Source organism: Trichechus manatus, unplaced genomic scaffold, assembly GCF_000243295.1.
Source record: "Trichechus manatus latirostris isolate Lorelei unplaced genomic scaffold, TriManLat1.0 scaffold00077, whole genome shotgun sequence".
Taxonomy (NCBI): domain Eukaryota; kingdom Metazoa; phylum Chordata; class Mammalia; order Sirenia; family Trichechidae; genus Trichechus; species Trichechus manatus.
In genome coordinates, this window is record NW_004444013.1 from 9,265,001 (window position 1) to 9,292,245 (window position 27,245).

General features: G+C 47.6%; 2 protein-coding genes across 3 annotated transcripts in view; one reads left to right on the forward strand and one right to left on the reverse strand.

Annotated features, from left to right (window-relative positions):
• The first annotated feature begins 7,410 nt into the window (after window positions 1-7,410).
• GUSB (glucuronidase beta) lies at window positions 7,411-22,159 on the forward strand. 2 transcript variants are annotated; one of them, XM_004380785.2, is made up of 12 exons: window positions 7,411-7,663; window positions 9,223-9,408; window positions 9,619-9,800; window positions 9,939-10,081; window positions 10,904-11,091; window positions 11,907-12,059; window positions 12,293-12,471; window positions 12,554-12,700; window positions 14,417-14,501; window positions 16,414-16,590; window positions 18,321-18,456; window positions 20,654-22,159. In XM_004380785.2, exons 1-12 carry the CDS (start codon window positions 7,454-7,456, stop codon window positions 20,821-20,823), a joined length of 1,956 nt encoding a protein of 651 aa, XP_004380842.1. In that variant the 5' UTR covers window positions 7,411-7,453; the 3' UTR covers window positions 20,824-22,159. The 2 variants fall into 2 exon arrangements, with proteins under 2 accessions (XP_004380842.1, XP_023591087.1); XM_023735319.1 differs by lacking the exons at window positions 7,411-7,663; window positions 9,619-9,800; window positions 9,939-10,081 and having other exon boundaries at window positions 9,342-9,408.
• A 125-nt stretch (window positions 22,160-22,284) lies between these two features.
• VKORC1L1 (vitamin K epoxide reductase complex subunit 1 like 1) overlaps window positions 22,285-27,245 on the reverse strand; it is a 66,205-nt gene continuing 61,244 nt past the window's right edge. The window contains exon 3 of the mRNA XM_004380786.3: window positions 22,285-27,132. Coding sequence (XP_004380843.1) covers window positions 26,906-27,132 — 227 coding nt within the window. The 3' untranslated portion in view covers window positions 22,285-26,905. The remainder of the gene's footprint in view (window positions 27,133-27,245) is intronic.

The window sequence follows — 27,245 nt, forward strand, 5'->3', positions numbered from 1 at the left end:
TGGATTGAATTGTATCCCCCCAAAATACACGTTGGAATCTTAACCACTATACTTGTGGGTGAAGGAACCCTGGTGGTGCAATAGTTAAGCGCTCAGCTGCTAACACAGAAGTTGGCGGTTCAAACCTACCAGCTGTTCCACAAAAGAAGAGACCTGGTGTCATGGATTGAATTGTGTCCCCCCAAAATATCTGTCAACTTGACTGGGTCATGATTCCCAGTATTGTATGATTGTGTACCATTTTGTAAATCTGGTTTGATTTCCTTATGTGTTGTAAACTCTTATCACTATGATGAGATTATACTTATGAGGTTTACAAGATTAGTGTTTTAATCCAATCTCTTTTGAGATATAAAAGAGAGAAGCGAGCAGAGACACATGGGAACCTCAAACCACCAAGAAAGGAGTGCTGGTAGCAGAGCGTGTCCTTTGGACCTGAGGTTCCTGCACAGAGAAGCTCCCCGACCAAGGGAAGATTGATGACACAGATCTTCCTCCAGAGCTAACAGAGAAAGCATTCCCCTGGACCTGATGCCCTGAATTTGGACTTGTAGCCTACTGGACTGTGAGAGAATAAATTTCTCTTTGTTAAAGCCATCTGCTTGTGGTATTTCTGTTATAGCAGCACTAGATGACTAAGACACCTGGCAATCTGCTCCAATAAAGATTTACAGCCGAGGAAACCCTATGGGGCAGTTCTACTCTGTCCTATAGTGTTGCTGTGAGTCAGAATTGATTTGGTGGCATGTGACAACAACATACATATAGATAGGTCCCTGGGTGGCATAAGTAGTTTGTGATCAGCTGATAACCTAAAGGTTGGCAGTTTGAATCCACCCAGTGGTGCTGCTGAAGAAAGGCCTGGTGATCTGCTTCTGTAAAGATTACATCCAAGAAAACCGTTTGGAGTAGTTGTACTCTGTAACAAATGGGGTTGCTATATGTCAGAATTGACTCCATGGCAATGGGTCTGGTTTTTTTTTGTTTATACTTTTGGGTGTGTTCTAATATAATTTAATGTAATCAACATCCATAATGCAATCTAATGTAATGTAATCAATCAGCTGAGGTCATACCAGTGTAGGATTGGTCCTAAACCTAATCACTTCTGAGCTATAAAAAGACCAGAATAGTCACAGAGACACAGACAGGGGGAAGACAGATGCTATCTAACAGTGGAGGCAGATGAGTCTACAACTCCAAGAAGCTTAGACCTCAGAGAAACCCCAAGGAAAACTCCTGATTTAATATTGTTGATAGGTTTCACTTAAAACTGAACCAAAAGAAATACCAGGGTTGTTTATGCCATAATCACTTACACTGACCTCATAGTAAAGGAAACCCTTCCAGATCACAAATCTTCCCAAGAGGCTGAGTCAACCGCACTAAAGTCTGTACTGCAAACATTTATACAGATAATAGATATGCTTTTGGGGTAGTATCTGACTTTGGGATGCTCTGGAAACAAACAAAGAGGGTTTCTCATCTCTGTTGGAGCCCCCCCGCCCAAAAATAGACAAGTAGCTAAATTTTTAGATGACTTTCCTTTTATCCCTAGCTGCTCTTAAAATTCTCTCTTTATCTTTGGTTTTGGTAAGTTTGATTATAATATATCTTGGTGACTTTCTTTTGGGATCTACCTTATGTGGGGTTCGATGAGCATCTTGGATAGATATCTTCTCATCTTTCATGATATCAGGGAAGTTTTCTATCAACAAATCTTCAACAATTTTCTCGTATTTTCTGTTATCCCCCCCGTTCTGGTACTCCAGTCACTCGTAGGTTATTTCTCTTGATAGAGTCCCACATGACTCTCAGAGTTTCTTCATTCTTTTTAATTCTTTTATCTGATTTTTCCTCAAATAAGTTGGCGTCAAAAGCTTTATCTTCAATGTCACTAATTCTAACTTCTACTGCCTCAATTCTGCCCCTATGACTTTCTATTGAGTCATCTAATTCTGAAATTTTATTGTTAATCTTCTGGATTTCTGATTGCTGTCTCTGTATGGATTCTTGCAGCCTATTAAATTTGGAATTATGTTCTTGAATAACTTTTTTAAGTTCCGCTACTACTGTGTCTGTATGTTGCCTGGCTGTTTCTGCGCTCTGTTGAATTTCCTTTCTTATTTCTAGAAGAGTTCTGTATATTAATCTTTTGTATTCTGTCTCTGGTAATTTCAAGAAGTTCTCTTCCTCCAGAGAATTTGCTGATTCTTTATTTTGGGAGCTTGCTGAAGCCATCATGGACTGCTTTTTTATATGACTTGATATTGACTGTTGTCTCCGACCCATCAATAATTTATTATAATTTTATTTTGTGTTTGCTTAGTGAGACCTAGCTTCTTATTTTGTTTTGTTTTGATATGCCCAGAGAGGCTGCTCATGTGCACTAGTTTGATTTTTGACACCTTTTGATTTCTAATGTCCTGTCACCAGGTAATTGGTTCTGTAAGTAAGTATGTGCACGCTGGAGTTCATTAAAATTTCCTATATGGGATCAGCTCGGGTGTGCAGGCAGTCGATCTCCAAGTGTGTGATGCAGGCTCTCACCCCCAGTCCTAGAGAGGCATGGGTGATTGGTGCAGGCACTGGACTCTGGCTGTGGTAGGGGATCACGTGCTGAGCCAGGCAGGGGGCCGATGGCTGCCCCTGAGAATCTGAAAGAAAAGTGTGTCCCTATTCTCTAGGGTGAATAGGTAGGTGAGTTTTGCAGCTGGGCTAAGAGCGCCCCACTATGTGAACTTTGTTGGCTGCAAAGACTCGAGGGCACCACTTTTTCTTGAACTCCTGAAGCAGGTGACTAGGCACTTTAGGAACTATCACCAGTCCTCAAGACCCTGCTGCAGATCGATAAAAGTGCCTACTTGAGGGACAGGGCTGTTTCGAGGATCACAAATCTGCCTGTTCACAGCTGAAGCAGTTGAAGTTAAACTTCAGATGTTTGCCCTGTTGTACTGTGGTAGTGAGGGCCAACGCAATTGAGATGGGTCCCCACAAGTCTATACAGGGGTGTATGGCACTCAGAGTCTACGGACCCCTGATTTCTACGGCCAGCAAAGGAATTGTGCCAACCCTGTGTTCCTGGCCTAGGGGAGCCAGCAGCTTATTTGTTCCCTCTCCAAGGCCAGGCGGATGGGTCAGGGCACCTTTTGGGATGTATTTCTGGCCCAGTGGACTCCCAGTGCAGAGTGGGGAGGGAAGCGGTAAAAGGAAGAGAGGTTTTTCCCAAATACAGTGGAGAGTGTGGAGATAGGAGGTAAAAGCGAGAGAGGTTTTTCCCAAATCCAGTGCAGAGTGCGGAGGTAGGAGGTAAAAGGGAGAGAGGTTTTTCCCAAATCTAGTGCAGAGTGCAGAAGTAGGAGGTAAAAGGGAGAGAGGTTTTTCCCAAATGGGTTTTTTTTTTTTTTTTAACTTGCTGTGAAAGGGTGCATGCATGTACTTATCCTAGCCTCTTGGGAGCTGCTCTTCACTGCTTCGGAGTGTCCAAGCAGAATCTCTGCTGCCGGGTCTCTCTCGATGTGGAAACTGCTTCTCGAGAGTGCGCATAGCACAGCTGTTTGCCTGCTTCACCGTGGCCCAGTGTGGCTGTGTCTCTGCTGTGTCGCCGCTGCAGCTCTAGCGCTCCTCACCTCTTCCAAACGGTCTTCCTCTCTGGTATGACTCAGATGGATTTCTTAACCTTGCCTTGTTCAGGGCTGCCAGATGTTCACATAGAATCAAATCACTTGTTTTTCCAGGTCTTTGTTGTAAGAAAAAAGTCAGTAGCTAAATTTTTAGATGCTTTATTATTGCCTAAAGAATTTGCCATCATAAACATTGAGGCTGACGCCCCTAAAAGAAATCCTAAATGTCAAGGAAATACCTTGGCTAATTACCATGCTAAATTAGCTGCTGCTCAAACCTTTTGAGCCCCTGGACAACTTTGTGTACTGGATTAAGTCTCTCTTAATGGAACATCCCCAGACAATTTGAGAAAGGCTCAGTAAGGAGCCTCTGAAATTGAAAACAAGATCGGAAGTCCCAGGGTTATAAAATAAGCCCCAGGAATAGACTCTGGGGAGGCCCGATTGGACACCTGCTCATCCCAGAATACCTAAAAATTCCCGTTCTTTGAGCCTTGATGCAACCACCCACCATGGAATTTAAAAACTAATTCTTGTTATAGGCAATTATTGATAGCGTAACTGCCAAAAAGCAGATCAAAAAGTATGTAATCAATGCTATACTTGCCAAACTCATAACTCAGGGAAGACTCTTAAAGTCTCACCTGGTATTACATTTCAACCAACTGGACCTTTTGAGCAATTGCAGATGGACTTTATCCAACTTCCACCTTCTATGGGATATAATTATATGTTAGTAATTGTTTATTTTCTGTATAGGTTGAAGCTTATCCTTGCTAAAAGCAGATGCTACTACAGTAGCTAAAAGATTGTTAGAGAAAGTCTTTCCTCTCTGGAGTGTGCTTTCTAAATTGTCCAGTGGTAGGGGTGTACATTTCATGGCACAATTATCAAAGAAATCTGCCATGTTGTGCCAATTTTGTCAACATCTACATTGTCCCTATAATCCAGTCTTCTGGCAAAGTAGAGAGAGCAAATGGCACCTTAAAATTCAAATTGTCCAAGTTCTCAGAATTTGTAAATCTACCCTGGCCAAAAGTGTTTTCTTTGGTATTCATAGTTATTAGATCTACCTCATCAGGAAAGTATTGGCTATTATCTTATGAAATTATGACAGGATGTCCCATGCATTTAGGATATATACCTTACACAGACCCAGCCCTTACAAAGAGTGACATGATTCAACATTGCAGTGGACCAATGGACCATTCCTAGGCTTATTCCCAACAAGTGTAAGCCACTTTCAGGACCTCTACCCTAAAGAAGAACATATCCCACATAACCTTGAACCAGAAGATTTGGTATTTCTGGAAAAGATATTAAAACCAAAACCCAGTCCTAGAATCCCACTGGAAAGAACCATTCCAGGTCTTGCCCACCACTCACACAGCAGTGAAACTCAGCAGGGTAGAGCCCTGGGTGCATATCTCTCAACTAAAAAGAGCCGCTTTCTCAGGCTTGGTCCTATGAGCCTTTAACGGAATTAAAATTTAAACTCACTCAAGATCACTGCACCCCAGAAGTAGATGCTGATTGGAAGTAGACAGCTGTCCCAAGACAGTGGATCAAGTAGATGATGTCGCAAAGTGGACAGCTTCTGCCCAAGATCACAAATCAAGACTCTATAAAAATTTTTACAGAGGCAAGAGTTAAAATGGCTTCCCTCAGCCAAGAGCCAAACAATTATCAGTCATAAGGCCATTTGCATACAAGAAGCAATAACTTTATACAGAATCAAAACTTAGGCAAGTTTTCCTTAACAGCATGAGTCAATGAGAATTGTAAGCATGAGTCAGCAATACTCATCCAATCAAGATAAGCCAGCTTAGCATTCAGTGACCAACTTTCCCAAAACAAAAAGAAAATTAAATGTGATTAACCAATCAAAGCAAAGGGCAAGATACTAACTAATCTAAGCTTTAAAAGGGCATTCTAACTGAGTAAACTCAAGCCCCTCACCTTTTTCAGTTTGCAGTGTTTCCTGTTCAGTTTCTCACTCAACAAACCCTGTTAACTCTAATTGACTTACTAATGAAAATTTTATTTTTGACATTATCTACATATCTGTGTGGATATAATTTTAACAATATTGAGATCATACTATATCTACTTTTATATCCTACTTCTTCCTCTTATTTTTATATTGCAAGCATTTGGCAGAAAGCCTTTATTTACTTTTTAGTTTTATTGTGCTTTAGGTGAAAGTTTCCAGCTCAAGTTAGTTTCTCATTCAAAAATTTAGACACATATTGTTTTGTGACATTGGTTGCAATCCCCACAATGTGACAGCACACTCCCCCTTTCCTTCCCAAGTTCCCTGCGTCCATTCGTCCAGTTCCTGTCCCTTCCTGCTTCTCATCTTGCTTTTGGGCAGGAGTTGTCCATATGGTCTCATATATTTGATTAAAATAAGAAGCACATTCCCCATGTCTGTTATGGTTTGTTTTATTTTATAGGCCTGTCTAATCTTTGTCTGAAAGGTGGGCTTTGGGAGTGGTTTCAGTTCTGAGTCAGCAGAGTGTCTGGGGGCCACAGTCTCGGAGGTCCCAGTAGTCTCTGTCAGACCAATAAGTCTGGTCTTTTTTCATGGATTTGAATTTTGTTCTACATTTTTCTCTCGTTTTGCCCAGGACTCTGTTGTGATCCCTCTCAGAGCAGTCGGTGGTGGTAGCTGGCTACCATCTAACTCGTCTGGACTCAGGCTGGTGGAGGCTGTGGTTCATGTGGTCCTTTAGTCCTTTGGGCTAATATTTTCCTTGTGTCTTCGGTTTTCTTCATTCCCCTTTGCTCTGGACAGGACGGAACCAATAGCTGTATCTTAGATGGCCATGCTCAAGCTTTTAGACCCCAGACACTACTCACCACAGGGGAAAATCCTTTAGAGCTTGTCAGTTCCTACTAGTAAACCAGTTGCCATCCAGTCAACTCCAGTTGATGGTGATCCCATGTGTATCACAGCAGAATCCTGCTCCAGTTTTCAGTGGCTGATTTTTTGAAAACAGATCATCAGGTCTTTGTTCTGAGGTGCCTCTGGGTGGACTGAATCTCCAACCTTTTGGTTAGCAGCTGAATTTGCACTACTCAGAGACTCTGGTAGCTAGGTTCTAATAAGTAGATTATATTTATTTCTACTATCCTGGGGGACTCTATTCTCATTATCAAGGTCCAGTATCAGAAGGTTGCTTTGGCAAACAATAAACAAAAGATTGGGTAATTGTTTGAACCATTGTACCCAGGTCAGGGTGCTGCCCCTGGGGCAGGCATCCCTGAGGGGAGCCTCCACTAGGCATAGTAGGGCCTTCACCTGAGCCTGTCCAGTGCCCAGCAGAGGAGAGAGCGAGTCGAAGTCGTTAGAGACTGGCCCGCCAGTTGAAACGTTGGGAACCCGACCTTCCGCTGTGAGGGGTTTCACAAGGTTCCGTTCTGGCCTGCGGTCGCGGCTTGGCCGCCCTGCCCTCCGGTTGTCAGTAACGGCATGGGCGGGGCGGGCTGGCGCGGAGCCCGGGTTTGTGGGCGGGAGGGCGGCCCCGGGTCTCTGCCCGTCTGGAGTGGGGCTGGGAGCGGTAGTCCCAAATTCGTAACTTCGGACTCCCGGCTAGGCCTGTCCTGGCCGCCGCCCTCAGTTTAGCAGGAGCACGTGCCTCGGGACTCAGGTCTCGCCGGCTCATCTAAGCCTGGCGTTTACCCTCAACCAAAACGGCGAGCGAGGCTTCAGGCCGGGCCACGTGACCCAGCGCCCCGGGATCACGTGACCCCCTGCTCCGGCCCCTGCTGGCCTCCGGCGTGGGGCAGAGCCTGGCAACTACTCGTATAGCTGCAGCGCGGGAGCCATGGCCCGGACGGCGGCGGTCGCCGTGGCCGTCCTCGGCCCGCTCCTCTGGGGCTGCGGACTGGCGCTGCAGGGCGGGATGCTGTACCCCCGGGAGAGCCCGTCGCGGGAGCGCAAGGAGCTCGGCGGCCTTTGGAGCTTCCGAGCGGACTTCTCTGACAGCCGGCGCCAGGGCTTCGAGGAGCAGTGGTACCAGCGGCCGCTGCGGGAGGTCAGACCCTGACCAAGAGGCGGAGCATTTCCGCAGGGAGAGGGCTAGCGGGGGCAGGGGCCGTCTTGCCGAGGACACTGTGAGGGGGCACACGCCTGGCACCCCCCCCCCCCCCACTGTATGGGCAGGGGACCCCGGTCCTGGGGCAGGGACGCGCTAGAAGCCACATGGTGGGAGTGGGGCATCCAGCACCCCAAGCTCCTTCCTCTGTGCCCTCAGGAGCTGCCGGCCAGCGGGAAGTGAAAGGATTAACGGGCTTGAAGGCAAGGGCTCTGGAGAGTGAGAGAGGGACAGAGGAGGAAGTGAGAGGAGGCCAGGTCGTGGACGGGATGTGTGGGCGGCTGCACCCTCCCTGGCTGGGGGAGACCAAGCCAGAGCAGTGCTAGCGGCACACAGACCCAGGGGCGGGGGTAAGGGGTGGGTTTGGCCATCTTGGGACAAGCTCTGCCCTGGTGGGAAGGATCTTGGGTGCCAAGGTTCAGATAGAGGGCGGGACTTGCCACCCACCCAGACAGCGATCCCACCGCAACTCTCCCCTCCTGACTTGAGTGGGCCCCTGGCAGAGAAGTGGGGTAGGGGGAGGTCTGCGGGCCCCTCTGGCACTGGCCTCTCCCAGGTCCTCTTTTTCTGACTGTGTCCGCCACCATTCAGCAGGAGAGGAGGGGGTGGGGTGCCAGGCGTGTGCCCCACTCACAGTTTCCTCCACCAAGCTGCCCCTGTGGAATCATCTGACTCTTAGTCAGGGTCTCATCTCTGCAGGAACGACTTCTGGCCCCACCAGCCCTCAGGCTCACACCACCCTGGCAATTAACCTCCCATCACCAAATTATCCATCCCTCAAATATTTATTGAGCCCCTACTGTGTGCCAGGACCTGTGCTAGGCTCTGGGGAAACCACTGTGAAGGGCAGAGAAGGTCCCTGCCTTCCTGGAGGTCACATCCTAGTGGTACCCAGTTAATCAGTTGTGGAGTTGACTCCAACTCATGGCGACCTCATGTGTGTCAGAGGAGAACTGTGCTCATTGGGTTGTCAGTGGCTGGTGTTTCAGAAGCAGATTGCCAGCCTTTCTTTCGAGGACTCGAACCTCCGGTTAGCAGCCAAGCGCGTGGTCCAGAGGTTAAAGGGATGTCCTGAGGTGGTATCCATTGGGCCCTGGCCTTTTTTTCTTCCTAGCGCTGATCAGCACCTGACAGCGTGTGATTTGGTTGTTTCCTTACTTTTTTTCCCTTGGCTGAAAGCAACAGCTTTGCCTTGTTAAACGGCTGTATACCCAGCACCTAGGATAGTGCTGTAGGTGTTCACTACATACTCTGAGTTGTGAGATTTCAGTCAGCTCCGTAAAAGGCACTGGGTACTGTTGGTAAAGAATGATGATGGAGGGGCGGCTGGGAATCTCCAGGTCTGAGAAAGCACATCTTTTCCAGCCTTCTTCCTTCAAGCAGGGCTGGTGGGGGATCTGGCCAGCTGGTGCCTCCTGGTCCCTGGGCCCTGGCCGTAGACTCCTGGCTGTTGGCCTTGGCGAGTCCCCTGGCCTTGACTCTAGCGCTTCTTCCCCCAGTTGGGCCCTACCCTGGACATGCCCGTGCCCTCCAGCTTCAATGACGTGACCCAGGACAGGTGGCTGCGTGGCTTCATCGGCTGGGTGTGGTACGAACGGGAGGCAGCCCTGCCCCAGCGATGGACCCAGGACCTGCGCACAAGAGTGGTTCTGAGGATTGGCAGTGCCCACTACTACGCCATTGTGGTCAGTGTGGTGGGCAGCAGGGGTGCACGCATGGCATTGCCTTTGGGTGCCTGGCTTCCAGCCGTCACCTGACAGCTGCCTCTGGGGATTAGGGGCTGCACTTGTGCCCCACTGTGGGGTCTGCGCCCTGCGCTGGGGGAGAGAAGACTGTAGGGCTTCCTCCTCACACCCTGGCTTGCTGCCCCTCCCTCTGTCTCCCCATGTCTGCAGTGGGTGAATGGGGTCCACGTGGCAGAGCACGAAGGGGGCCACCTCCCCTTCGAGGTTGACATCAGCAAGCTGGTGCAGGTTGGCCCCCTCGAGTCCTGCCGAATCACCATCGCAATCAACAACACGCTCACCCCCAACACCTTGCCACCAGGCACCATCCTCTACAAGACTGACACCTCCAAGTGAGTGGTGCCCTGCCCCCTGCCCCCACACACCACTCTGCCCAGTGGCCTTCCCGATAGGGGCAGGGTGGCCTAAGCAGAGACCTGAGGTTGAAGGACCCAGGGTAGGTCCAACTCGGTGTTGTCCTCCCACACCAGGTACCCCAAGGGCTACTTTGTCCAGGACACTAACTTTGACTTCTTCAACTATGCCGGACTCCATCGGCCTGTGCTTCTCTACACCACGCCCACCACTTACATCGATGACATCACTGTCACCACCGGCGTGGACCAAGACAATGGTGAGGACTCCTGGCAGCGTCTGTCCTCGGCCAGGCCCAGAAAGATCCTCCAGGAGAAAAGCCCTCGCAGCATCTCTAACCCTCACAGGTTCCCATCTACCTGTTGTTAGTTGCTGTTGAGTTGGCTCTGACTCATGGTGACCCCATGTACAGCGTTGCCCGGTCTGGTGCCGTCTTCATGATTGCTGAAGTCCTTTGTTGCGGCCACTGTGTATTTTGAGTGCCTCCAACTCCAACCTAGGGGGCTCATCTTCCAGCGCGATATCGGACAGTATTCTGCTGTGATCCATAGGGTTTTCATTGGCTGGTTTTCAGAAGTAGATCACCAGGCCTTTCTTCCTAGTCTGTCTTAGTCTGGAAGCTCTGCTGAATTCTGTCAACTATGGGTGACCCTACTGGTATTTGAAATACTAGTGACGTAGCTTCCAGCATCATAGCAACATGTAATCCACTGCAGTTCGACAAGCTGACAGACAAGTGGTGGTGCATGTATCTAAGAAGCTAAAATCCAGAGTCTGAGTGGGCACGAGCTTCAGAAATCATCTATCTAGTCTGACCTAATTTTTTGAGGAAACTGAAGCCCAACGAGAGGTGGGGTCTTGTCTACAATCACATAGCTCAGGGTGAGAATCCCATGTCCCTTCCCCACTGTGCTGCCCCCAATGAATCCCCTCACTGCAGATGGAGCTCCAGAAATAAATTGTGGTTCGCCAGGGTCTGGGGCCCCACAGGGACTCAGTGGGGTGGTGGTGGAGGGTGTGCCCTGTCTGTACAGCCCAGGCCCCGTGCCTCCCTCAGCCCTGATCTCTCTGTCTCCTGCAGGGCTGGTGAATTACCAGGCTTCTGTCCAGGGCAGTGCACGCTTCGAGCTGGCAGTGCGTCTTCTGGATGCGGAAGGCCAAGTTGTGGCCCACCACACGGGGGCCCAGGGCCAGCTGCAGGTGCCCAGCGCCCACCTCTGGTGGCCGTACCTGATGCACAGCTACCCTGCCTACCTGTACTCACTGGAGGTAATGGCAGTTAGGGCTCTGGTTAAGGGCTAAAGGACCGTTTGCCTCTCCACCTGCCCTGGCTTCAACACCAGGCCCCAGACGGGTGGGCAGAAGGTCCTCTGAACCTCTCGAATAATTAGATTCTCCTTTTTCTTTTTAATTGTGGTGAAGATATACACAAAACATTCGTTAATTCAACAATTTCTACATGTACAACTCAGTGACATTGATTACATTGTTTGAGTTGTGCAACCATTCTATCCTTTTCCAAATCATTCCACCACCATTAACATCAACTCAAAGCAAAAGCCTCTCTTCCCTCCTCTCTCCCACCCCTGGTCACCACTAATAATCTTGGTTTCCATATATTTGCTTATTTCATATAAGGGGGATCATCCAGTATTTGTTCTTTTGCAGCTGACTCATTTCACTCAGCGTGATGTTTTCTAGGTTCATCCATGTAGGGGCATGGGTCAGGATTCGTGTTTCTCTGTGGCTGAGTCATACTGCGTTGTGTGGATATACTGTATTCTGCTTATTCATCTGTTGATAGAGATTTCAGTTGTTTCTACATACAGTTAGATTCTTCAGTGTTCACAGCCTGAGTGTTTTCAGCCCTTGGTGGGGAGGCCCTAGTTCTGAAGAGCAGACCCCAGGGGCAGGGTGAGGGAAGGGCTCTCCCTTGCCAATGGCAGAAGCCTCTGCTTTCTGCATCCGTTTACTTACAGTCCTGGAGAGGGGCTGTTGGGGTTGAGAGGGTCCTTCGTGCTGGAGAGTGGGCTTCGTGGGGCTCAGCACCCAGGGTGCCTCACGCCGGTCGCTCTGGCTGGTAGGTGCGGCTGACTGCACAGACGGCAGCTGGGCCTGTATCTGACTTCTATACCCTGCCCGTGGGGATTCGCACTGTGGCTGTCACAAATAGCCAGTTCCTCATCAACGGGAAGCCATTCTATTTCCACGGGGTCAACAAGCACGAGGATGCCGACGTGAGTGTGGGGCCCCGTGGGGACCTCGTTATCATCTGCCTTCACCCTCCCGTGCCCCTGAAACAGCTGAAGGCAGCTCAGAGCAGATCAGCAGACTGCCCAGTGCCTCTCCTCCCGGGCCTGTGCTGGGGCTGGATAGTGGGCTGCTGGGGCGATTCTCCAGGGCCCAGCTCTAGACAGAAGGACATCGCAGGGGCTCCCTCCCCAACTCTGCTGGGTCCTGCTGCCCCCAGATCCGAGGGAAGGGCTTTGACTGGCCACTGCTGGTGAAGGACTTCAACCTGCTACGCTGGCTCGGTGCTAACGCCTTCCGCACCAGCCACTACCCGTACGCAGAGGAGGTGATGCAGCTCTGTGACCGCTACGGCATCGTGGTCATCGACGAGAGCCCCGGCGTGGGCATCGTGCTGGCGTGAGTGCCCCGCAGCTCTGAACGCGCGGCTGGCCCAGCCTGGCGGGCAGTGACGTGCACCCCCTCCCCTCCTGCCCCACAGCGAGAGCTTCGGCAACGTGTCTCTGCACCACCACCTGGAGGTGATGGAGGAGCTAGTGCGCAGGGACAAGAACCATCCAGCTGTTGTGATGTGGTCTGTGGCCAACGAGCCTGCTTCCTTCCTGAAGCCTGCTGGTTACTACTTCAAGTGAGTGCCCCGTCTGCCTCTAGGGTGGGTCGGGGGGCAGCTTTATCCCTTCGGGTGGCTCGGCCTGGCTGACAGCCGTGGGAAAGCTGAGGTCGGCCCTGGGATGCTGTGGGAGAACTAGCATCCCCTCCCAGCCCATGAGGGTACATCCAGACCTGGTGAGTTCAGGGTTCAAGTATTGACCCACTCAAATTGTGGTTTTCAACCCAGTGAGACCCAGTGCCCACCTTTCCCACCTGCAGTGAAAGCCAGAGTTAACAGAACCTTCTACACCCAGGAGTCTCGGGGGGGCACTGACAGTTATCACGCTTGGTTTCTAACCAAAAGTTTGGAGGTTCAAGTCCACCCAGAGGCGCCTGGGAAGAGAGGCTTTACACATGTTCTTACCTGTGAGGTGGAGAGAGAGGGGCATGTTTTATGAGGCAGAGAGAATGAAGCGGCAGGGTACGGGTAGAATGGTAGAACTCTCCAGGCTGGAGTTGGCCAGCTCAGCCTTAACAAGGCTTTGGAGCTTCTCAGCCAACAGGCCATGTGCGGTTTCAGAGTGTGGCCTTAGAACCTGAGGGCAAGGGAGACCCGTTGTGTCATGCAGAAACCACAGTCTTCAAACGAGAAGTGCGGTGGTGGGGAGAGGGTGTGAGGAAAAGTAGCCATAAAGAAAGAGAAGAGGAAAATAGGCTTAAACAACCCCGGAGGACTCTGACACGTCTTCCCTGGGACAGAGCTGGCCACAGACTGGTCCCTCTGTTGGGAATTCCTCTCTCCATTCCTCCTTAGGTAACTCAACTTATTCTTCAGTTGCAGCATAAATGCCAAGTCTTTAAAGTGGCTGTCCCTGACTCTGCAATCTGAGTGATTTCCATTATTGTGTCACAGAACCCTGTGCTTCCCCTTCATGAGTCCCCCTACAATTTATAATTTTAATTCGTAACATTTTTCCGTGTGTGTATCTTCTACTACTGCTTCCTGAAGCTGTGGACTTAACCTGTTTAAGTCACTGCTGGATACAATGCCTGGCTCACAGCAGGTGGCTGTTGTTGTCATTGAGTCGACTCTGACTCATGGCAACCCCATCTACACAGAATGAAATGTCCAGTCCTGCCACCATCTTCATGATCGTTGGTATGCTCGAGTCCATTGTTTGAGGCCACTGTGTTTGGATTGCCTTTCAGTGTAGAGGGCTCATCTTCCAGCACTATATTGGGAGAATGTTCTGTTGTGATCCATAGGGTTTTCTTTGGCTGGTTTTTGGAAGTAGATTGCCAAGTCTTTCTTCCTAGTCTGTTTTAGCAGGTACTCCCTAATTATTGTTAGATTAAGATATCTCCCATCCTAATCCACATCCCATCCATTCCTATTTTCAAGAGCTTTTTGAGGGATTCAGAACCTACTTTTTGTCAGCGTCCAGCCCGTGGACGTCAGCTCATGTACCCTACTTGCCCTCATGAGGGTAGCCTCTCCTCTGGTCAGCTGGGATTCAGTGACGGAGAGAGAGAATATGTTGAGGGATCATGAGGTGGATCTGGAGGAACATGTTTGTTATCTAACCTGTCCATCAAGGCAGGGAGGAAAGCGGTGGTCTTGGTGTAGGTCGTGGTTGTGGTCTTGGTGTTGGCTGGGGGGCATGGATGGGAGATGATGGGACATGGGTGTCCAAGTGCCCTTCCCAGACTGATGGACCTTGTGTCCCCTGTGTCTTCTGCCCTCCGTGGACAGGACGCTGATTGCCCACACCAAGGCCTTGGACCCCTACCGGCCCGTGACCTATGTGACCAACTCCAACTATGCCGTCGACCTGGGGGTGAGCCTGGGGTCTCCACATACTTCTCACTTGCCTGTCCTCCAGTCCTGTCCTAACACTTGCTAAAATGAACTGCCGGAAAGAACCAGGAACAGCTGATGTCCAACCATTTTCACTGGCAGTCTTTAGGTTGACTCTGACTACCCATGTCTTTGCCACGCGGTGTGGCTTCTAAGTTGGAAGAGGCTGGGCATAGGGAGATTTCATTAGTTCTCAGTTTGGACTCAGCATTTTATGCCCCTCGATTTAATATGCTCATAAAATGCCAGAGGTGTCAGGGAACTTCCGTTTCACTGGTCCAGTGCCTCTCGTTTAAACTTGGCTGATCCTCAGAACCACTAAGGGAACTTTTTGGAAGTGCAGATCTTTGCATTCAGAGATTCCAAATTAGAAAGTTAAGGGTGAGGATCTTAGTTTCTTAGTGCTACTGTGACAGAAATACCACAAGTGGGTATTTTTAAAGAAATTTATTTTCTTAACAGTTTAGGAGGCGACAAGTCCAAATTCAGGGCGTGGCTCTGGAGGAAGATCCTTATCTCTTTCAGCTTCTGTTCCTTGATTCCTTCGTATGGCATCTGTCTTCCCCCATTTGTCCTTGCTTTTTTCTGTGTCTAATCTGTTCTTTTTTTTTTTAATCTCAGAAGTCATTAGGTCTAAGACAAGAGCTACACTGATATGGCCTCATTAACATAACAAACAGGTTTAGGGGTTAGGATTCCAAAACATATTTTGGGGGATACAGTTCAATCCAGAGCAGTGGGGAAAGCTCTGTGGTGATTCTTATGATCAGCCGGCTTCGGGAACCGCTGATGAGACTCACGCCTGCAGATGCAGAGTCAAAATGACCGGTCCACACCGCTGGCCGGTGGCAGAACCAGTCCTTCCCTCTGCCCTCGTGGCCCCCTCATCTCTCCATGCCCCGCTGGCCTGGGGACGCAGCCCGTGACAGCTTTGTGTTGAATTGCACCGAAGCTGTAAAACGCGAGAGCAAGAAAACGCTCCTCCACTGGAGAACTGCAGGGAAGTGCTGAGAGGAATGTGTGCAGGAAGAGAATCCACTTAGAGAGTGGGGGATAAACGGTGTAACAAAACGGTGTAACAAACACTTGCAGATTGTGTGGAGTGTCATTTTAACATGCGTGGAGAAATGTTTATTGGCCCTGCTTTTCCCTGGCTGTGTCTCAAGAACCAAAAAAGAAACCAAACTTGTTGCCATCGAGTCAATTCTGACTCATGGCGACCCCATGTGTTACAGAGTGGAACTGCCCCACCCCCTTTAAAGACGCATCAGGCACCAAGGTGGCACCAGGCAGACTTGTGTGTCTCAGAGCCTGAGGCACTTCTTCCTGTCCCACAGCCTTTCCTGTGGGTGGGGATGCCACATCAGTCCAAATGCAAGTTTGGAGATTAGTGTTTTTATTAGAAGTGAGTTCTGGTGACGTTAGAGACTAGACAAGTGGACACGGAGCGGAGCTTTTGTGAATCAGTCCTGCACCGCGTTGAGCCTCCAGGCCATCTTGCCCATCATCCCCGTTTCCACCTGGAGGAGACCCTCCAGTCATGGTAGGGCCTGAAGCACTAGCTCACCTCTGGCAGGGTGAATAAAGATCCTCTGTGTGGAAAAAATCTGCATTTACACTTCTGTTGGGAACATTTCTCCGGGGCCAGGTGAGGGCAGACACTACCAGAGAGGAGCAGAGTTCAGTGGGAACGGGGCCTTGGACTTGTGCTGAGCGCCCCCTGTCACTGGCAGCCTGCCCAGGGCCTCAGCCCACAGTCATAGATCTGCTCCACTTAGACCAGGTCTTGAAGCATTTCCTACGCGGGGGCAGGGTTACTCCCTTCTATGTCAGAGTGCTGTGGCAGCTCTGCAGCCTGCTGCTAGTGAGCAGGTGTCTGCGCTCTGTCCTAGGCTCCGTACGTGGATGTGATCTGCGTGAACAGTTACTACTCCTGGTATCACGACTATGGGCACTTGGAAGTGATCCCGCTGCAGCTGACCACCCAGTTTGAGCAGTGGTACAGCACCTACCAGAAGCCCATTATTCAGAGCGAGTATGGAGCAGAAACGATTGCAGGGTTTCACCAGGTGAGTGGTGTAGAGCTTTCTGCTTATTTTTTCTCTCCACGCCCCGTCCATCCTCATAAATCCCGGCTCGCTGGCCTGGGGACACAGCCCGTGACAGCTCTGTGTTGAATTGCACTGAAGCTGTAAAACACGGGGGCAAGAAAACACTCCTCCACTGGAGAACCACAGGGAAGCACTGAGAGGAATGTGTGCAGGAAGAGAAACCACTTAGAGAGAGTGGGGGATAAACAACGTAACAAACAGATGCAAATTGTGCGTGCTGTCATTTTAGACAGTGATGTATGTCACTCATCTGCCTGAGTGAGACATGTGCCTCCTCCTTGGCCCTCGCTTTTGCTCAGCCACCACGTTGAACTGCTAAGATGGCGGACAGTCACAGCTGCTGTGAGAGCCGAGCAGTGGGAGCAGTTTCCTTGACAGGAGCCAGCCTCCACCTCACTGCCTCGGGCCTCAGGAGCAGCCTTGTTATTGGTCTCGTTTCCCGACAGTCTCCCACCAGCACCCCAAGTAGTCATCCTAACAAACCCAAACCTCGGGAGCCCCACCAGTGGCGTCCCCTGGCCCACAGGATGAAGCCCCACTCCCCAGTCATGGTGGTAACAGCCTTTGCTGTCTGTCCTCTCCCAGGTTTCAAGCCTCCTCCTCCTGCATGCCCAAGCACTGCCTTGTTTTCGTGGTGCTCCTTCGCTTCTCCTGCTTTGGCTTGGGCTATTCCTCCTGGGATGCCCATGTTAGCGCCACGGTCACCACCTAACAGCTGTTCAGTGCTCAAGTCTCAGCTGCAGTGTCCCCTCCTGGGGAGGTTTATACTGCCCACCCGCCCCAGGCCGAGGAAACTGCCCCACAGCAGCTGCGACTGTTCTCCATCTTAGCAGTTCTCACTGCACACTGTAATTATTTCTGGGGCTCCCTCCCTGACCAGACACACCATGGGCTGTTTCCATTGTTATACATAAGGTTGCCATGACTATTAATAGTAACAGCGAACATCCCCGAGCTCCTTCGCACTGTCCTTGTTCACCTTCATTACGCTTACGACTGGTGTCTTCCTTGCTAGATTCTTTCTTACCACTTCATCTCCAGTGCCTGTCACGTTGTTGTGGTGAGGTGCCAGCGAGTCGATTCCGACTCAGCGACCCCATGGGGCAGAGTAGCACTGCCCCAGAGGGTTTTCTAGGCTGTAATCTTCACGGAAGCAGATTGCCAGGTCTTTCTGCTGCAGAGCCTTTTGGTTAGCAGCCAAGTGCTTAACTCTTACACCATCAAGGCTCCTTCCTGTCACATTAGCAGACACTAAATAGTTATTTGTTGAAGGGATGAAATGTGCTAAACAGCTGCTTACCCAAATCAGCTACAGATGAATCGTCGGTGAGGAAAATCTGAGTCACACGAGTTCTCCAGTTATATACTGGCAGCTACTTAAAACCTGAGGCAAAGACAGTCTTAAGACTGCACTGGTGGGTAGAGATGGAAAAGGAAGACAAAGCAAGTATCAGAATTATATTTATAAATAGTTGCTAGTTAAGGTTTTACAAAAGTCTCTTTTCCAGGCTGCTGGGGGTGCTGTCATACCTGGCTACGTGCCTACAGCAGCCTCAGCGGGCCCTGCAGTCTCCACGGCCCACCGTGAGGACAGATTTCAGTCATTATCAAGGGGAGCTTTATTTTATTAGATGCTTACAGTTCTGCCAGTTCTGCCCGTTAAATTCTTCCTCCGCCTTGAATTCCAGGATCCACCTCTTATGTTCACTGAAGAGTACCAGAGACGTCTGCTGGAGCAGTATCATTTGGTTCTGGATCAAAAGCGCAGAGAGTACGTGGTTGGAGAGCTTATCTGGAACTTTGCTGACTTTATGACCGACCAGTGTAAGTTGCGGTTTGGTTTACAGGAAGCATCACTGCTCATTTTTTCAGGTTGGCCTTTTGATTCAGGGCGTTTGGTGGAGGAACACTGGAAACAAGAAGGGAAGCCTGGTCCCTTCGATGTAGGCAGCGTAGAGAATCTCCTAGGAAAAGCAAGTTGAGCTTTTCCAACTGCAAAGCACTCACTCACATGCTTCCCAAGTCATTTTATAGTTTTAAAAAAAAAGGGGGGGGTCTCCTATCTTGAGGCAGAAATGGTTAACTTGTCTATTTCACAGCAGTATGAGGAAAATCTAGGGATCCCTGGGTGGCACAAACAGTTGAGCGCTCAGCTACTAACTGAAAGGCTAGGGGTTCAAATCTACCCAGAGGCACCTTGGAAGAAAGTCCTGGTGATCTACTTCTGAACGATCAAAGCCACTGAAAACCCTATGGAACACAGTTCTACTCTGAAACACATGGGGTTGCCCTGAGTTTGAATTGACTTGATGGCAACTGTTTTTTGTTTGTTTTTTTTAATGAGGAAAACCTAGAACTTGCATTATATTTACTGTTGGGATTCACTCATTATTCCATGAAAATTAATGTAGAATTTAACAGTGACAGCCACGTTCAAAAGTGAATTTCTGGGGGCATAACAGTTGAAGGTATAAGAGTAGGGCAGAAGTCGGGGATTAAATACGGAGAAACAGGCCATAAAATGGTAGTCAAAATACAGAGTAGTGTATGAAGTCTGAGAAACTGAAGATATTTCAGTCTGTTTTATATTATTCACTTGTAAAAGGCATGTTCCCCAAATACAGGTAAGTTCTAAAGTGCATTGAATGTGGGAGTGTTTAAGTCTTCAAAGGAAATAAGATCAATACTGTTTCTCAAGTGGGGACAGCTGAGGACTACTTCAAGTGACTGTTCCTCGCTTCTTTCTGTACCTCTAGATTTCCTGACATACCGTAAGGTAGGATGGCAGTTTGGGGAGGCAGGGAAAGACAGGTCTTTGAAAGGTTAAAGTTTAATTGAAAATTAGGATGGAGAGGGGATAAAGGAAGCAATGAACAAGATGAGGCGAGAAGGGAGTAAAGAGAATGAGAACACGAACCTCTGTTAGGCTTGGCAAATATTAACGGCTTCTGGAAATACCTGGATGGTAATCTGGATTCATGATAAGTGCACTGGCTTTGTGGAGTGAGAGATATGCTGTGTGACCTTGGGCAAGTCACCTAACCTTGTGGTATACCTGCAGAGTGGGGATAGCGCCTGTCACCTTGCAGGTCAATGGAAAGATTCCATTTGCTGAAGTGCTTGGCACAGTGCCTGGCATTTGCTTTTTGTGGAAGAAATGATCACGTCTTGAACTTTTAATGGGAAAGATCTTACTTGCCATTTAACAGAAGCTGTTGAGCTCACTTGGAGGTGGAGAAGGTGTGTTGAGAGTGCAGCCCTGAAGGCCGTTGCCAGATCTGCTCCCTTCTCAGCTTGGGTTCTGGCTGACCACCCACCAGAGGTGGGAGCCAAGCTGGAAGTCCACCTGTGAGGACTTAGAAGCCCGCGAGTAGATCTCACATGGGCACCTCTGACTGACCAGGACTCCAGCTTCCACGAGCAGAGTCATCTCTTCAGAAAGGCCCAAGTCAAGAGTCCCTGGTGGCAAATGGTTAAGTGCTCAACTACTAGCCGAAAGGTTGGCGTTTGAACCCACCCAGACCTGCCTCGGAAGCCAGTCCTGGCAGTCTGCTTCTGAAAGGTCACAGCCTTGAGAACCCTGTGGAGCAGTTCTACTCCGCACACATGGGTCGCCATGAGTCACAACCAACTTGACAACAGCTAACAACCAGCACCACCACCACAAGGGTGTCCTTCAACATAAGAAAGGGCTGAGCCTTTCCGAGGGCAACTCCTTGTCCCAGACACCCTCCAGTGACCAGGCAGCGGGGTACCCAGAATGTTGCAAACTTTATTTTGGAAGTAAAAGATAAACTATTTCAGACTTTTTTCCCCTAACAGACTAGAAATTAACACGCGAGGGAGCTGAGGGGCTTGGGGGCAGCAGTGGTATTTAAGTATTTAACCCATAAGTTGTCATTTCAGATACCCGTTCAGACCCAGCACCCTGACCTAGTAGCGAACATTTCTATGTAATGCCCAGCCTGGTTCCGATTTGGCCTGTCAGAAGTCACCTGAAACACTTGTTGCTTGTTTTCAGCACCGCAGAGAGCAATGGGGAACAAAAAGGGGATTTTCACTCGCCAGAGACAACCCAAAGGTGCAGCGTTTATTTTGCGAGAGAGATACTGGAGAATTGCCAACGAAACCAAGCATCTCCCTTCAGTGGTGAAGGCCCAGTGTTTGGGAAACAGCCTGTTTACTCTCTAAAGCAAGGACTACCTCTGCACGGCACAACCCGTACCTCTGTGGCTCTACCTGGCAGCGCCCTCTTCCCCGGTAACAGGCAGCTTCCACACGCGGAGCCGTGCCCCCGGATATGCACGGCAGGCGCCGGGAACTTTGGGGCCTGGGCTTTGTGGTAATCTGCTAGAAGGGAAAGTGAGAAGTGAAAATAAAGGCTTTTCTAGTATAAGGAGTTGGCTTAAAAGTGACCATCCATACACTGAACGGTCTACATGATACAGTGCTGCCGAAAAGAATGTGGAATCATTTTCATGTATCAGGCGTCTCACAGCCCTAACTGCTGACTGTTGAGAGGTGCTGCTTCAGGGCCCGCAGCTCAGAGTCACCGATTACAGCATGTGCTGTCGGTGCTCGCCCCCCAGTCCTAGTGCCACCATGCTCACTCATCAACCCAGGTCAGCTCAACCAAGTGAGAGTCAAAGACTGACACAGCCTGATGAGCCCAAGTCCCACATGCACTAACAAATTTATAGAAGTGATACTGTGTTGGAGTAATTAACAAGCTGTATAACCATGGGGTTGCCATGAATCAGAATCAACTCAATGGCAACCAACAACAACGTATACATGGGAGTTCCTGGGTTGTGCAATTGGTTAAGTGATTAATTGCTAACTGAAAGGTTGCTGGTGCGAATCCACGCAGAGGTGCCTTGGAAGAAACGCTTGGCAATCTACTTCCCCCAAATCAGCCATTGAAAATCCCATGGAGTGCAGTTCTCTGACACACATGGGGTTGCATGAGTCAAAATCAACTCGACAGCAGCTGGTTTGGGTTTTTTGGTTTATGTTCACATGGTTAAAATGACAAGCATAAGAAAAGTAAAAGTTGAAGACTGTCTCCGGGTACCCGTCCTTCCAGGACGTTGTTCTAACCCAGACATTAATCTTGATGGAATGGACAGATGCGTGTAAAAGCCTGTCAGGTTTGTCACAACTGACTCCACGGAGCCCCACGAGGCCTTCCCACAGGCTGCGCCTACACACGAGTGCCCCACGCCTTTCACCTCCAGAGTGGCTCCAGCTCCCTTCTCCCTGAGAATGGCCTTTCCTTAAGGAAGCATTTCTTCTCTCTTCTTTCATAGCAGGGGGCATGATTGCTAAGGTTTCAGCATTTATCAATCCTGGTTGAATGCTAAATGCTTTGGGAAAATACTCCTTTTTGTCTCCAATCAAATGGGAATACAATGAGCCAATGCAAGTCGACACAACTCAGTTCCCTTTTGTGGTTGATGACAAGCCTAGCAGACATGCCTTTTTAGCCCTCCTTTCTATGCTCTATGAAAGGGTGAAGGTAATGAAGCCTCACTTACTAGGCATCTATAAAAAAAAAAAAAAAAACCCACTGTCACTGAGTTGATTCCAACTCAGCAACCAACCCTATAGGACAGGGTAGAACTGTCCCATAGGGTTTCCAAGGCTGTAAAGTTTTACAGAAGCAGACTGTCACATCTTTCTCCCACGGAGCAGCTGGTGGGTTTGAAATGCCGACCTTCTGGTTAGCAGCCAAGTCCTTAACCACCGTGCCAGCTGCTTTTAAAAATGAGAGTGCATTTGGTTCAAATAGTAAGTTAGGAATTCTAGGAATTGCATATTTCTTCTGTCACCACTGAACTTAAAATTCCTTGAAGGAATCAAATTTTGTGTTCTAATTCAATGTCAAAGAACAATACGTAGGACTCTTTAGCTAACAGTTTAAAAATTAAACGTAACAGGTACACCTATATGTTACAAATGAGAGCAGCAGGCCCATTTCTTAGGCCCCAAGGTTCTAGCACAGAACAATAAAGTGTGGCGAAGCCGCATTTCAAATTCATTTCAGGTTCACTTTTCTTGCAGATGTTACCTTATCAGAGGACTCTGACAGTAGTGGAGTATTCAGGTGGAGCTAAAGTAAAGCCACGCATTGAAAAGTGGAAAAGCAGCTGATGATACATCTTCGTGCTTACAAGGAGCCCTCGTGGTGCAGTGGTTAAAGCACTTTACTGCTAACCAAAAGGCAGTGGTTCGAACCCACCAGCGGCTCCTCGGAATAAGATGTGGCAGTCTGCTCCTGTAGAGATTACAGCCTTGGAAACCCCACAGGGCGGTTCTCCTCTGCGCTGTAGGATCACTAGGAGTTAGAATCTACTTGACGGTAACGGGTTGTGGTTTTTTTATGTGCTTGCAGAACTGTAGGCAGTAACACTTTGTGTCATTAATTCTTGACAATCACATTCCTAATAAACCCACAGGAATTCCACGAACTAGAATCTCAAAAAAAATCAGTTAAATATAATTTAAGAGAGAAAGAATCAACTCAGGATAACTGTAGAAATGAGGTTTCAGTATTAACTTTGTGAGCCTAAAAAGACTGAGTTCATTTCCATCTTTGAAATGCAACAGTGCAGTATAAGAATGATGGCAGCACAGCTTCCACAGGTAACGTCTACATTTATTATTTTATACCAAAAAGTTATGTGCAACAAATAAACATTCTTACATATTTACATTTGTTTTTATTTACCAGTTAGCAAAACTGTGTCCTAAATCTCTGATAAAGAATATTTCTATCTATATTAAAGGGGAAATCTGCCCAGTGAACTCCATTTTCAATGAATGCTTACTCTGGAGCTTAAAGCACTAGTAATAAATATTTTTGATGGAACATACTATACAGATCAAACACCTAATATTTAGGCCATGCTAAATATTACAGTTGTACAATAACAAAACATTTCACCTTTTCTGGGCCAATTTGTCAAAAAAACGTTTAACCTGGAGTAGTCTGGAGTCCCACCCGCACCCCTTTTGTTTTACTCGAGGATATTTCTCACAAATCAGGACTCATAAGTGCTGCCTAAAATGCCTAAATCGAACGTTTCACTAACGCGTGTTGGGACAAAATACATGAGGACGAGGGTTGTTTATTAGTTATGGCTCCCCCGAATGATGATGGGTTTCTCTGTTGGCATCTGTCTAATACTGATGTTGAAGATATTTCCTGTCAGTATTCAATGACGTCAAGCAGTGGTACCAATCACTGCTGAAGATAACGTTGCGCTTTTGCTGACAGTCTTTTAAAAATAAATATAAATGAAAACCAAGCAAAGTAAAGCCAACAAATAGTTTTAATTTCACTGTAGTCTTGGTCCTATGTCCTACCTAGTAGGTCCAAAGATCCCTGGAGCCAAATGACAAATTTTTGTCTCTGTATGAAAATGGGTAATGCTTTCAACAGTCTTTGAAAGTAATGGATTTAAGGAGATACGTATATCAAGTTACAGTGTAATTCCTGACACACAGCTAGTTAAACCTGAGTTTTCTCACCAGAAGGTTACCCTCACTGACAGCAACTAGCAGCAATGAGAAACCAAGAGAAATCCTCCAGAACCACCTAGATTCCCTACGATTTACCACTGAACCACTTCTCTTATTTCTTCAAAGGACATTTATGACTATCAAGTAAATAAGAGGCTTCATTTGTTGCCAATCACTTCAAAAACTTCAATGAAGCATGGAATTACTGCTAAAAACTTTTTTCCTTTAATCCTTCAGAGTTGGTGGTTAGTAATGTTGCAGTGTTTAAATATTCAGTGTCAAATAGTCTTATAACAACCCTCAAATTTTAAAACACTGTGTTTCCCCCCTTGCTACCCTTTCTAGGGTGGGGTAGAGGGCGTGGAGGGGAGCCTGAACGTCTTCCAGGGCAAAAAATACCAAGTAACTTAGCACACAACAGGGTTTTGTTGCTTACTGGTGTTGTGGTGCTGGGATTTCAGGCAGCGTGTGTACATCTCTCAGTGAGAAAAAAAGAATGTTAATTCTACTGGGTCATAGGAATGTGGCAAAAACAATTTTTATATAACTGAAACAGTGTTTTCCCCAAGGCTTAGGGACACAAAGGAAAAACCTGAAGGATCTGGCTAGACATTTTAATATTTTCTCATGTAAAAATTCAAGACTTCTGCAAGAATGCAACATCAAGACAAGCTTTAACTGTACTTTGCTGACTGATACCAAATAGGATGAAAAGCCACTTGAAATTGGGATACAAGGAACTTGTTCAGTGCCGCCCACCGATGTTATGTACACCACAGCCATCTTAACCGTTAAGCCGTTTCCACTCATGTGTGAAAAGAGAACCAAGACGTGCCGTGGTAGAACAGGAAGTGCTACTACAAGCTGACCTCCTTGATACAGCTCTTAACATTAGGACCTGTGTCTCCATAAACACCAGGCATTTAATCGGTGCTTCCCAGAGTTCTTTAACTAGTTTAGAACACAAGAACAACACATACTTCATAAAACAGGCATTGAAATATTCACATTCATGGGAAAACATAAGCCAGCTTTTAAGAAACTGGTCAAAAGTTCATTACAATTCAGATTTTACACCTGCCTGGGGCCAGAAGGCTACATGGCATCAATGACTACAGTTAGTTGGAAAACTACTGAACAGTTGCTGACTCGACACAATGTAGTTTACAGAGCCTGCCCCCTCCCTTCAAAAAGAAGGCAAATAAAGCACTCAAAAGTTACTGGTTTAATTGTCTATTTTTAACATAATGACTAATCAAATTGGAAGCAAAGACATTGCTATTACTTCTCTGTCTAAGGAATAAAATGATCATACAGAACCTTTCCTAAAGAATGTGTTTTCTATTCCATGTTGAGAAGGAAGGAAGGACACTTCTGCCCAAGTTCAACACACAAAATATTTGGTTTGAGAATGTAAGACAGAAGGCACTTTTAACATTCTGACAGAAGATGTTAACCACAGAAATGTACTGTCACAATTTCATTTGGGTTTATTCAGATCACTATAAAAAATCCCTCCTGTACTCCCACAGTTAGCAGAGAGCGGTGACGGTGTTACTGTGATTCACCTGCAGGCATCTCTACCTGTGGTGGCTCCTCTGATGACAAACTGAGCAGCGTGCCAGCCCTGAAGTTTACAAATCTAGTGTTTGATCCTAAACCAGTTCAACTAGATGTCTGATTAGTTAGTGTGGAAGGAAACAGTTAAGGGAAACAACTACCAAATAGAGCAGTTCTCCTCTGGAGCGATTGGGCTTATCTTGGTTACGTCAGAGTCGTAATACTGTCTGGTTGGCTGACTGGCACCAACATGAAGGAAAAATATCTGGGTAAGAATTCAACGGTTGTAAGAGACTTGACCTAAAAATACCATATTAATGTTTCCAGCTTTTCTCAAAAAGAAATCTACCGATTTTTTTCATCATTAGTGTCCTCAAGGCCATGGACTGAAGTCTGGTTACATGACTCATTCTGTAAGGTTACAACTGGTCCAGTTTTATGACTAGGTACAAACTTGACTTGAACATCCAAATGTAGTTTCTTCCTTTCAGAGGAAGGAGATGAACCAACCACCCTGTATCCTATATTTCTGCTGTCAATGCAGTACCCACGACTGCCAGCACTTTTCATGAGATGCTATCTGGATGGGCTTCCTATTTTCACTAGTTCATCTGTCAGCACTGCGCTGGCAGTTCTTCATTGCTACACCTTAACTAACCTGTAGAGTAAGCTCTGCAGGGGTGGATCCAATATTTCTACCTTTATTTACAAATATCACATAAATGGATTCTAGTTGAATCTACACGTTTAAATCCATTGGCTAAAAACATATTATATATTGTAAACATGGCAATATTTAATACAGTATCTATTCTAAAATATTTTCATGTCATGATCACATCTGTTATACCTGAAATTGAATTTATACACATCAGAGAATTACTAGCAATGGTTGCTCACTTTACAATTGGGCAGGGGGTTAAGGTGACATTTTACTATTTCAGAAACATCTTCAAAGTAAAGTTAAAGCTTGTCTTTGATTGGCTCGGTGAATCCTTTTTTGTATCCATATTTAAACTGAAGATTGACACAGAAAACAGCTAGGGCCCCTTCTAATTTACAGGATTTTAAAAAATCAGTTTAAGATTTTTGGGGAGAGTGTCTGTTGTGAAGAATTAAAAAAAAACTGCTGCAAAATAAACTTAATGGAAAAGGGACTTGAGACTGTCAGTCAGGAGCCCAGCGGCTGTCAGTCCTGCTTGGGCTGCAGCTGCCGTTTCCAGGCCTCGTTCAAGTACACTAGTCGTTTGTAGTTGACGATAAGAAGAATGAAGTTCAGCACGTATGTGATGATGCAGATGAGGCAAAACTCCTTGAGCACAAAGTACAGAATGTAGGCCAGGTACAGAGACCCCACGACAGACACGATGGAGGACGTCATAAGGATCAAAGCTGCAACTGCACTCGCTGTCATGCCTGCAAGAGAAGGGAACACTTGGCTCAGCCAGGCCTTGACGCTGGAGAGAAAGTTCCAGAGTTGACAGCTAACATTTTGTGATTTGCTGCAGTGTTGGAATAATGCTGATCTC

Coding starts and splice junctions, on each gene's coding strand:
- GUSB (XM_004380785.2), top strand. CDS start 7,454: ATGGCCCGGACGGCGGCGGTCGCCGTGGCCGTCCTCGGCCCGCTCCTC. Junction 10,082..10,903: donor CGGCGTGGACCAAGACAATG/GTGAGGACTCCT, acceptor TGTCTCCTGCAG/GGCTGGTGAATTACCAGGCT. Junction 12,472..12,553: donor GGCGTGGGCATCGTGCTGGC/GTGAGTGCCCCG, acceptor CCTGCCCCACAG/CGAGAGCTTCGGCAACGTGT.